General features: G+C 41.1%; 1 protein-coding gene across 1 annotated transcript in view; it reads right to left on the reverse strand.

Annotated features, from left to right (window-relative positions):
- Positions 1–13212, reverse strand: part of ATM (ATM serine/threonine kinase) — a 1399724-nt gene that overhangs the window by 1350530 nt on the left and 35982 nt on the right. Inside the window, exons 2-3 of the mRNA XM_086935231.1 lie at positions 4924–5032; positions 4712–4824 (exon numbers count right to left, since the gene is read on the reverse strand). Coding sequence (XP_086791357.1) covers positions 4712–4824; positions 4924–4995 — 185 coding nt within the window. The 5' untranslated portion in view covers positions 4996–5032. The remainder of the gene's footprint in view (positions 1–4711; positions 4825–4923; positions 5033–13212) is intronic.

Genomic DNA, 13212 nt, shown 5'->3' on the forward strand with positions numbered 1-13212 from the left:
ACTCTAATACAATACCACAGGTAATGGAATTTTAGATCAGAGGACACATCACTCAAAACAAAAATGCAAAGAATGAATTGTTAAAAGACATTCCTTGCCAAATAGGAGTATCTGTTCACTTTTAAAGTGGGAAAATCCAAAGAAAACATGACATCATAGGTCACCTGATCAAATCGTGATGGTCAGTTTAGACAATCTCCACATAAAGGGGTATGATCCACACTGGCCACAAACTATCAAACAGTGAAACCCCCCCCCCCCACCTGTACACACCCCTTTTGACCACCTAATTATCACCCTAGTTAAATACCAAAGTTCTGAGTTAGGGATGCAACCCGACAGATATGGCATCGGTACCACTTGGTAGGGAGCGTAACCCTTCCACAGGGACATTACATTACAACCTTCAACAATAGCGAAGGCAGACATAGCTCCCAAGCCAGGGGCACATGCCCACAGGTGTATCGCGGAAAGCTTATGATCAATACGGACTGAAACAATAGGCATGTAACTTCAGGAATGTAATACAGATATGTAACAACTATGTATAAATTCCAATGCCAATGCATACCTGCTTGCTGAAACACTGCAAATATATATATATATATATAACCACAGACTCCTCCAGTAAAGAAAAGTATGAGGCCACTCTGGGGAATCCAAGGAAAGCCTTAATTGGACAACTTGGGCATAATGCATTTCGGCTCTACAGCCTTCGTCGGATGCCGCTATACAACAGGATGCTGCTCCACCCGCTCCATTGAAAGGCCTGCTCCACTCCTACTGGTCGGAGTGCACCTTGCCCCTGATCACATGACCGTATACTGACTGCAGAGTGGTAGGAACTGCAGTTCCCAGAAACATCTTTTCCAGGTGAGCACTGTGTGTGGGGAAGCAAGCAATGTCCAACCCAAATGGGTAGTGATATTGAAACCAAAGGTGCAGAGTGGCCGGTTGGAAACGCCTGGGGTAGATCGCAACCCGAAGGCTTCCTTAGGTCCCCTATGACATTCAAGCATCCCTTGCAAGTGTCCGTATATTTATGTAATTAGAAAAAAGAAATTCTGGTTTAATGTACCGGAAATGTCAAAACTCAATAAACAAATTCAAACAAAAAAATAAAGGGGTATTATCCAATTATGCCAGCATATGGGGAGGGATCTACACAATAGCACACAAAATGTATAGACCCCACGTGGCCATCAATACACATCCGCTTTCTTAACATAACATCCACTTGAATCCAGTGTATTTGAGAGTTAATCTAATATTTTATTTTATACACTCGTTTTTATCAGAAATGTGTTCATTTTATCTCGATCTGTTTGTCTGCCCTACACAGAACATTAACAATATAAATACACATCTAATCCAAGTGACAAAGAAAACACTACTACATAGACATAGATGAAGGAAAGAAAAAATATGATAGATCATAACAAATTAAGACAACTTTTTAGACAAAATCCAAAATCTCGTAAAGTTTGTGAGAATGTGGAATGTCCAAATTGTTTTCCACTCACTACAGACCTGGCTTAACCCGGAAATTACCTTGAATCATTTGATCTTACGGGACTGTGTTTCTCTTGATAAAGCTAGCTGCGTGCCGTGGCTGGCTTATGTCAAATTTATGTTTGGAAAAATTGGGCCCATTGATCTCTTCAACTCCCCAGAATGTATTAAGCGGGAAGATATGTATAAAATCCAATTTTTTTAATGTTTTAATGATGGAACGGGAAGAACAAGAGTTAAAGAAGCCATTAGTTAATGCTCATTTTTTAACATTAACCTCACCCTCCATGGAGCCCTACTTGCGACTGGTGACTAAGCCCTTCCATCGTTGGCTTTTAACTAGATTTGATTTAATTTAATCCATAATACACTGGGAACCTCCCCAGGGTGGGGCAATCCTGTGAATCTAGGTCCCTGCCAGTGCGATACCTTTTCATCACAAGACACTATGCATTTTATTATGTTTTCTGATTTCTACTCTGATGTTCGAAATACATTTTTAATTCCATTGCTGAGGGAGAAAGGTTTTTTATAAATTAAACCAGCCCTTTTGTATTTGCAAATTCTTAACTCCGCTAGGGATATTTTCTATATTGCTAGTTTTTTATTCGCTGCTGTACGCCTTAAATGCAGGAGATTTTCGTTACTGATTAATTTTGCCTGATTTTACATATTATTATTATTATTATTATTATTATTATTATTATTAAAACTTTTATATCGCGCTCTGTTACCACGGGGTATCCTGGCGCGGTGAGTGGATTGAGAACATAAGTGCTGGAGCAGAACCTGGATGAACTATAAGAGAGGGGCATTAAACAAATGGGTCTTGAGATCTTTCTTAAACACAGAAATGGTTGGCGAGGCTCTGAGGGAAAAGGGAAGAGCATTCCAGGCAGAGGCTGCTTTAACTGAAATGGATTGACCTCCCAGACGTGCATATTTGAATTTAGGGGTGGTTAGTAAACATAGATTGGCCGATCGAAGGGCACGGTTGGGAGTGTAGAATGAAAACCTTTTCTGCAGATATGTTGGTCCCTGGCCATGAACTGCTCTGAATGCCAACACAAGAATTTTTACATATCCTAATGATTAATTGTTGCCTGTATTCTCGTTGTTTTTATCACTACATGAAATTCTCTCACCCACTTACACTCTGCATCGTTTTATATAAAAAAATTGATTCTTTTTATGTAAAGTAGAGCTTTGCATTGTGTGTTTTTGTGTACTTTTATGATTTTAATTATTCGAATAAAGTGTGTTTGACTGACTGACTGACTAACTCACTACACCTAATATCTTCCCCCTCTGGGGATGAAGGTGCATCTTTAGGATTGCTTCTCTTATTCTACCGGACCAAGTATTTCTTTTTCAGTCACTTATATTGAATATCCACAAGTGGTACACTTAATTTATATGTAGAGAGGGATCTCAAACTTCTTCCCCAGAATTAATGCCAACCGGGGATGAATGAGCTTTTATAGCGAGGTCATCATCAGGGAGTAACATTCAATCACAGGAAATACGACACTGCGTTGGTAGCGCCAGTCGTTTTAATGTTGTGTTTTCATCAATCGTCGATTGACTCGTGAATGTCAGTCACGATTAACAAGGAACTTGTGGAGCTTATACCAGCTGGCCTGAGTTTTCAAGCTCCCAATGCTGGAACTTCGTCTGCAGTACAAAATACTCCTAAATACAGTTGTTGAAGAAAAGACAACCTTCATCCCCAGAGGGGAAACACATTAGGTGTAGAGTACAACACTGGTAAACTGGAATTAAGCAAATATTGCAATGAGTAAGTCTGGCACTAGGTTACTGCATTCAAGATGATTTAATGGTTCTACATTTTTAAGTTTCATTTACAAAACTGACCTGAAACATAAAAGAATAAAACATTAGCAAACTATTTCTCCATGATATCTAAGGGTAGAATCAGGTGATAGAATGAGAAGAGATTTTAATCACATTCTTATAAATAAGAGTGCATCATACCACCCATTTTGAGAAACATATACATCATTCGTATCACACCGCAGATGTCCTTGCACCAAAGTAATTGTTCAGTAAAATGATCCACAGCTTTGCAGTACATGTGACTATGCCTAGTTCTAATTAGTGCACTGTTTATAGCCCTAAAGCAATCAATGGGAAAAGGACCACCATCCTGACATAGCAAGTAATGTAAATGTTCTAAGTACTGTCTTACTTCCCAATGAAATCTTCTGTATCATTTCTTGCCTGGGAAAGAAGTGACTATCTATAAAGCGTACTTAAAGCCTCTACATGTACTCTTTGTAAAACAAACATGATGACACCTCTGGGACAGGGAGTTCCTGCTAAAGACAGATGAAATTTTAGCTTAAACTTTTAATCTGTCTTTCGAAGGAACCTTTCTAACAAAGGCTACTCCTCCTGGGGTGGGATTATACTTGCACAGTGAGGAACAGTTATTTAATTTCTTTCAAAGATGAATACTAGCCTACTCTGTGTCGACAACCTTTAAACAAAAATGATGCTTTAGCTGGAAAAGTATACTTTTCAAATAACATGGACTTGCTTTTAAGTTAACAAATTTGTAAAAACGTAAAGAGAATTATGTTTACTATAGTCCCAATTCTCCTTCAATTAGAATTATGTTTTACTATAGTTACAACCTGCCGCTATTCAATTTTTCACACAAACGTTTAATTGGCACCATATGATTTTAACAAGACAAGTTTAATGTTCTAAACTGCTTCATGGCAGGACCTAGAGTTAGACAAAATATTCACTTTACATTGATGGCATGCGTCAATGCTGCTCAATAGTAAGGCTCGAAAAGGAGGAGGTAAAGCTATGGTGCAAAACAAAATATTACTGCACAAGTTTAACATACTCCCTGCTTCTTAAATTTGCCTCGTAGACAAAAAAAATAGATTTTACTTCTTACAATTATGAAGGCTATGCTGATCGTAGAAAGGTATGTTCTGAAACAATCATTCTATTCTTTTAACAAATTTGGACTTTCTTTGGTTGTTTTAAAGAAACCATTAACGCTATCTTCAATCAACCATGCAGATCAAATAGCTTTGGCTTTTCTAGACGTTATCAAGAGCTCTTATGTCCTCTCTTCTGGGATGAGAATACAGGAAGTGAGAAGACTAACAAATAGCCAAGTTGCAAAAGAAATGGACTTGCATTTTTGGACAGTACTTACCTGAACAAAGCATCCCAGTTGAGCTGATTCCCCTTTCCAGAGTCTGAATTGCGATCCAAATGTTGAACAGTTTCAGGATCACGCAAGAGTCGCCGGAACTTTTCTATTTCTTTCTAAAACAAAAATATATCAAAAGTAACATATTTAGTAACTTGCGGCTAGTTAACTTTTGCTCTACGATTCATCTGTGAAAAAAGATATATTATTCTGACCTTTCTTTCAGTTGCTTTGTCAGTTTCAAGATGGCGACAGCAACTAAACACTTCATGCAATGCCAAGCTCATCTTCCATTCAGCAGCTTAAGAGTCAGGAGACGCTACACTGCAAACAAAGGTGAAAAACATTAGTATCAAATGTACAGGAAGGCGACTATTTCTTATTAATGTCAAACACTGCTAACAGCACACAATTTATAGGGGGATTTCAGCCTCTAATTTTTAATTAGAGAATGCTCTGTATTAATTTCCACATCTTACTTTAATTTCATTAATCAGGACATTGGACCTAGATGACATTTTATGTTATAATAGTACAAAAGCAATAATTAGACGAGTAAAAACATTAAACAAATCAAAAACATTCACTCTTTACTAAAAGTCAATTCTTTGACAGAAAACAAAATCTTAAAAACAAACGAACAGTAACTAACCACAACATGAGCTCTGTTGTGAGAAATAAACAAGTCACTTACCTCTAATTCCTGATTCCTCACCCTGTCAATATTCCCCAGGCGTCAGACTGGATGCCGCACACCGCAAATTGGCATCATACCTAGGATGATGTTGTTACACACCTAAAGTGATGAGCAAAGCCACATATAAGCGCCACCTACATCAGTTGCTTTCTTAGGTTGTTTGTGCCCTCAGACGCCTAGCAGATCGGCAAACCCCCATGTAAACTGGGTCAGACCAACAATGTCTGCAGGAATGAGCTGGAAAAAGGCCCCTCTGAAAGTAACCGACTATTTAGGAAATACTGCTTCGCAAACTTATTTATTGACGCCCACTTAGCCGCTTGGCAAATGTCCCGGAGATGTACTCTAGGTGCTAGCGCAGTGGGCGCAACCTTAGCTCTAGTGCAATGAGCCTGTTGACCATCTGGAGGCTGATTCTTCTCCACTTTGTATGAGGTCTTTCTGGAGAGAACAATCTACCAGGGGATTGTCCGTTCTTGCACTACATTGTCCAGGAGAAACCCACAAATAGCTGATCATCCACCAGAGGTTCTTTTGTGCAATCAATATAAAAGCATAGTGCCCACTTGGGGTTCTAGCAATGAAGAATGCCAAAAGGGTAATAGCTTGCCCAGCATGAAATGAAGTAACTACTTTTGGTGGAAAGGAAGCTCGGGTTCTCAACACCAACTTATCTGGGAAGAATGTTGTAGATAGTAGGTTGACACTAAGAGCATGTAGCTCACTCACATGCCAAGCAGATGTTATGGTGATGAGAAGGATCATTTTGAACGACAAAAAACCTTAAGGAACAACTGCGAATTGTCTCAAAAGGGGAATTCAACAAAAAAGGGAAAACTAAGTTCACATCCCACTGTGGAATGCCAAAGAGGGTTGGTGAAAACAAATATTGTAAATCTTTAAAAAATCTCATCACAATAGGTGGCTTTAAAAAGAAGGTTGATACAGAAACCACACAAAAAATATAAAGAGACAATAAATAGGCTTTAACACTCCCCAAGATAATTCCTTGTTGGGCCAGGAACACGAACAACAAAACTTCAGACAACTTTGTTTGTACTCTGTGAATGTGTCAAGGGTTGCAACAAGCCACCAGATTCTCCCTACAACTGCCACACACTAAACTACTCAATCTCTAAGCATGAAGATGCAAACTGTGCAGTCCCAGGTTCCTTGCCCTGCTGCTTTGACACATGATTCTCCAGAAGTGGTAGGTTGATCAGAGGACAGATGCTCACTCCAAGGAGTACCTGGCACAATCCAGTGCTACTGGAGTGACTTGGGATCGCCAGTTCCTGATCATCCTCAGAACTTTGTGAAGAAGAGGCAGCGGCAGGAAGGCATACTGGAGTCTGGATCTAAACTCAAAATGGAATGCATCTCAGAGAGAGCTGCCTTGGAAACTCCTATGCACATAAGTGTTGTTGACATGGAGCGTTCTAGGCTGTGGCAAAAAGATCAAGACAGGGTTCGCATCACTGATGGAAGACACCCTGCTCCACCTCCAGGTGTAACTGCCATTCATGATCTTCCAAACATCAGCAGCTAAGTTTGTCCACCCCAGCCTAAGGAGAACCCACCAGGTGGTTCACCGCCAGAAAAATTCCTTGCAGTCCAGCCACTTACATAAGCAAAAAGCTCCTTGACACCGGGACCAAGAACGCACCACGCCCTCTTTGTTGCAGTTCCACATAGCGGTGGTGTGGTCTGAGAGCACCTGGACCAGCTTTTATCTGATGATGGGCAGGAAGGCCTTCAACACCAGGAGAATTATCATCAAGTCCAACAAACTGATGTAGAATCGAGTCTCCGCTCCACCTCTCTCAGATGGCTTACTCAACCCAGAAGCAATGCATCTGTCACCACTGCCAAATCTGGTCAGGGTTGTGAGAGAGGTCTGCCACTGACCTAATTGCGGTCAGATAGACACCATTGCAGATCCTTTGCCAAAATCTAGAAGGAATCTGACAGATTTCCTTGGTGCTGTGCCCGCTGGGTCTTGAGGTACCACAGCAGAGCCTGCATGTGCAATCTGGTATGTTTAACATGCAGGAGGTTAACAACCCCAACAGACTTCAGATCATCAGCCCCTAGATCCAGGACAGTGTCTCAAACACTGATCATAGATCAAATGTCCATGACAACCCGCTTTATGGGGAAAAAGCACAAAACCCTACTGTATTCAAAGTAGCTCAGATGAACAGGAGCATCAGTGAAGAGTCAGGTGTGACTTTGGCACTTTGACAATGTTAGGAGGTTCGCCTTTGTCTAGAGTTGATGGACAGATGCCTGGGGTGAGCCCATCTTCTGCAGCCAGGTGTTGAGGTAGGGTGAAGACTAGAATCCACGACCTCTAAAAAGGTTTGCTGCATCCACTGCAATCACTTGTGTGAACACCTGAGGGGCACCAGTGAGGACTAAAGGGAGCACTGTGAACTGAAAATGTTCCTGGCCTACTGTGAACCATTTAACACAAGTGGGCCAGCAGGACGGGGATATGGAAATAAGCATCTTTCAGGTCCAACACTACCATCCGGTCTACAGGGTCTAGGGCAGATAGGACCTCAGCTAGCGTCAGCATCTTGAATTTGTTGTTCGCCAGAAAGTAATTGAGAGGGTGTGAGGCAAAACGGGACAAACGGGTCCATACTTTTTCGGTACAAGAGAGCAGTGGGAATAACACCCAGTTTTTACTTCCAAGGCCAGAACGCTCTCTATGCCAGGATGGACAGGTGATTCTCTGTCAGCTGCACTGATTGTGGTGGAAGGTGTGCCAGGTGGAGAGAAATGGGTGGGAGTAACCCTGATGTATAACTTAGAGGACCCACTTGTCAAATATTTCAATTTTCTTTGACTTACGATCAAGTGGAGCGGTAGAGAAGGTGTTGGGATTATCCTTACTGCTGAACGCCTGCACCACCAACTTTCTCTAGTTGGATATTGTATAAGAAACACCTGGTCGCCTAGTGCCTATAAATGGTGTGCCCGAGCATGGTTTCACCCAAGTGCCCTTAAAGGAATCTGCACGGGCCTCATTAAATGCAAAAGATGTTCTGTAAGGTATTGACCAGGCTGGAGTACCTCAGTCAGAACATTAATTTTCACTTTCATAGTTGGAAGTTGTGGGTCTAATACTTTTGCCGGCATTTGCATAATGACAGCAAAGGAGACTTTTCTCAGATCCAAGACTAGGAGGAGATACAAAGTCAGTATCTGAAGATGTATTTAGGTCACTGGCATCTTAAAGTTCTTCATCCCTCTTCCCTCATCATATTGAGGGCATAACAATCCCCTTCAGCAAAATTGACATTGTCCAAGTCAGTGCTGAAAAGTTTGTGCTGTATCACGTGGTAAGGGCAAAATATCAGAAACACAAGTATTGCCTATTGGCTGTGCTCTGGTGTGAGTCGGCTGAGATCTCGTCAAGGTGGATTTTTCTTGGAGTCAGATAACATAACAGTCTGTAAATCTTTCTACGGCATTAGCAGCATTGCATTGCATTTGCAGCATTGCATTGCATTAGCAGCATTGGCACTGGTGTCGATGCACAGGGAGCCAGGGCAGAGGGTGATGCCGGGCGAGTAGACAGCACCGGCACCAGAATCGAACCTTATATGAGTTCATGTGGCACATATTCTACTGAGGAAAGACTCGCCAGCTGAAGGCCAAATGGAGTCCCCGACAGTTCCTTGGGACCCAAAAGGAACTGTTAAATTGTTGAAAATACAAACCACTGTCTCCCTGCAGGCCTCTATTTGCTGCGCCATCACAGACGGACCCGGAAATTCGGGGTTCATCTGGACCACACTTGTTTCTGATGGAGATTAAAAGCAAGACCAAGTGGCACACTAATATCCCCAAACCCTCTCTAGAGTTAGAAACTGTCAGGAAGGGGCATATTCCCGCTTGGACTTTTTGCGCTTCTTCAACATATGTCATCAAATGGGGGCCATAAGTGGAAATAACCAGTGCTTTGGGATAGCATATCGCATGAGGGCCGAGGGAGTGAGGGGATCACTTGCTTGTCTATTGACATACTGTAATAACCCCAGAAACGCTGCAACAGACAGCCATTTTGGGAAATTCAGAGAGCAATGTAGTGCAATCTGTCAAGCAACAGAGTCTTGTACAACTTGTGCTGCAGCTGCTATCTAAGACCAGTGAAGGGAGCACAGTGGTCTGTCAACAGAAATCTTGCGATCCACAATAACAAAGGGTATAGAGCCACGGACCACAATACTATTTCCAAAGGATACTAGTTTGTAATACCAACATAAATGGCATGAACTCACTAATGTGAGGTTATGATGGGTTGTGGTGCCCACCTAATCGCGCACTGTTCACTTGGTGCTCCGCACCTTATAAGTTTAGATTTTATACGTACTGTGAATCAACTCTTTTTCATGTGTCAACAATTTAACATTTAATCATATTTTTCATTGTCAACATTTCATATTGTTATTCAACATAATCATAACATCATATTTTCAAACACAATCTTTGATTCATAAACATTTAAATTCCACTTGGTTTCAACATAGTTCAAAATAACATTTCAGCAATTTTCACGATGAAGCCCAATGCATTTCGGCACCATAGTGGCGCCTTCACATACCTGAGTGTTTCTGTTATGTGTCGTATGTGTTCGAGGAATCACCTCTATCGACCTAAGTCTGTCAAAATGAAACATAAATGCTGCTTTAGCCGGTAATACCTTAATGGTTACAGTCTAATCGGTCTCTCATGGGTTAGCTACATACCTCGTGATCTTTGCCGTTGCACTCTGTAACAACAAATGTAAACAACCTTAAATCCTGCTATGCTCTCCAAAAGTCTCTCAATGATTGAACCCAAAAAGCAATCAAAAAAATCACCACTTCATACCTTATCTTCTCTTTAACTGGCGTCTAAAGAACCAGAAAAAATAATGATAAGTTACCGTCGACTAGTTTAGTTATTTACGCTACGGCTCTTGTGGATATCATTGTTGTTCCTACCTGTGAGTTCTATTTTATCTCCTTGAACAATCACCGTCCCGCAAAAACTTTCATGTCTCTTCCGCTACGGGTTCACTAGTTATATGAACTCCGCAAACTCCGTGAGAGTTGAAAAGTAAAACTAAAAAACGGACTTCCTTAGTCTTCACGATCTAGAGTTATTCAAAGACTGACGCCATCTTTTAATGGTGAAAATATCCTTCACAAAAGCAACCTTAACGTTGTCTAAACGATTTACCGAGAACCGTAGAATAATAAGATGTTCTTGTTGCTACTACCTGTGTAGTTATGCCTGCGTGTTCTACTTTGACTACGGGTAATGTTTGTCAAATGTGTGTGGCAAGGATGGGTTGTTTCCGTGGCACAATAATTACAAGATTACTTTCCACATTACAGATGTCTCGATAAAAGTACAACAAGACCTTGGTAAATGCATTTACACTATGAATCATATGCATTGTTATTTAGCTGTGTTTTGTAAAGGTTTTTATACATTTGTGTTAATGTTGTGCATGAATCAGATCTCCGCATATTAATTAGATCAATTAGCTAAAGGTAACACGCTAAATCGTATTTGTCATTGAGGCTTGTAGGAACCATAGTATTAAGGTATTTAATCCAAAACAACTCTTGTTGTAATAATTTCTGATGGTTGTTAATCCCTGGCTTTATAGGCACGTGTTCTAGGATTAGAAATCTGAGTTGCGAGATGCTATGTTTCTCTAAACTCCAGTGTTGTACTAACGGTGAGGTTAAGTTTACATTGCGAATTCGGCTTTTATGTTCTGTGATACGAACTTTTATTTTTCTCTCCGTTTTACCGGTAAATCGTTTAGACAAAATTAAGGTTGCTTTTGTGAAGGATATTTTCACCATTAAAAGATGGCGTCAGTCTTTGAATAACTCTAGATCGTGAAGACTAAGGAAGTCCGTTTTTTAGTTTTACTTTTCAACTCTCACGGAGTTTGCGGAGTTCATATAACTAGTGAACCCGTAGCGGAAGAGACATGAAAGTATTTGCGGGACGGTGATTGTTCAAGGAGATAAAATAGAACTCACAGGTAGGAACAACAATGATATCCAGAAGAGCCGTAGCATAAATAACTAAACTAGTCGACGGTAACTTATCATTATTTTTTCTGGTTCTTTAGACGCCAGTTAAAGAGAAGATAAGGTATGAAGTGGTGATTTTTTTTATTGCTTTTTGGGTTCAATCATTGAGAGACTTTTGGAGAGCATAGCAAGATTTAAGGTTGTTTACATTTGTTGTTACAGAGTGCAACGGCAAAGATCACAAGGTATGTAGCTAACCCATGAGAGACCGATTAGACTGTAACCATTAAGGTATTACCGGCTAAAGCAGCATTTATGTTACATTTTGACAGACTTAGGTCGATAAAGGTGATTCCTCGAACACATACGACACATAACAGAAACACTCAGGTATGTGAACTAATACACCAGATTCAACAGAGAACCCCCATTCAAATTTTAAGACCAGACACTTACACCATGTATTTTTTACTTTTTCAGAACTGCCCCTGATGAAGGCGCCACTATGGTGCCGAAATGCATTGGGCTTCATCGTGAAAATTGCTGAAATGTTATTTTGAACTATGTTGAAACCAAGTGGAATATAAATGTTTATGAATCAAAGATTGAGTTTGAAAATATGATGTTATGATTATGTTGAATAACAATATGAAATGTTGACAATGAAAAATATGATTAAATGTTAAATTGTTGACACATGAAAAAGTTGATTCACAGTACGTATAAAATCTAAACTTATAAGGTGCGGAGCACCAAGTGAACAGTGCGCGATTAGGTGGGCACCACAACCCATCATAACCTCACATTTACCCCAAGGAGTGACTATCCTTAATAATCGCGGCACCATTAGATTACAATCTAAATAAGGTTTAAAACGGAGTGCCCCTCACGAACCCAATTTACAAATGAACTCACTAATGGCATAGACATATCTGCACACTAGTTAAAACCAGGCAACCACTAATTGCTACGGGACTACCTGCAACTCCCTAAATAAAGCTTTGAGCCACACTGGCACTACTAATTGAAGGCACCCTGGGCCACACAACAAACCCATTGGCAGTGCTAAAGATATTGTATAGGAATCATGAAGCACGATGAGCTTCTACACTGTTAAGATTACATGTGAAGCAGATGCAAACCTCACAATAACCTTTTGAGAGGACACGATTATAAAAGTAGCTTCAAATACCCAGTTCCATGCAGCACTTTGATATCGCAAAAGCCCAATGTGACCTTAGAGCCAGCTAGCACACACAAAATGTGAAATCCTTACAAGCTGAGTGCAAACTCAAGGGGGCATGGCCAAGATGGGGACCGAAGAAGACGTGAATCCCTAGCTCCGTCCCATACCTGCTCAAATATCCTGCTTAATCCTAACCGCACCATCACACATTAACACACCTAGAGCATCTACATGAACGTGGAAGGGTATTAATATACTGCAAAGTCGAGTCAGCAGAGGGGCCTTGGCTTAGAAACTGGAGTGTCCTGAACACGAGGACTGCAAAGTGGTCAGTGAGTAGAAAGTGGTGACGCGCCTTGTGATCGTGAGCGATGCAGGAGGGCATAGTGAAAGTGGGCTTGAGCAGCTCGCGGGCCCGGTGCTGAATCGGCTGTTGGAGCCCGGCTGTGATAGCAGCTGGTCTGGGTGCGATGCACTCGCCTCGGCGGATTGAGTCTGCAGAGGCCTTCAGGGACCCTGGACAGAGTTGTGAGGAGGAGGAATGCACCGCTGCCTGGCCCGCAGGGGCCTG

This window comes from Lissotriton vulgaris, chromosome 8 (assembly GCF_964263255.1).
Source record: "Lissotriton vulgaris chromosome 8, aLisVul1.2, whole genome shotgun sequence".
NCBI classification, from domain to species: Eukaryota; Metazoa; Chordata; class Amphibia; order Caudata; family Salamandridae; genus Lissotriton; species Lissotriton vulgaris.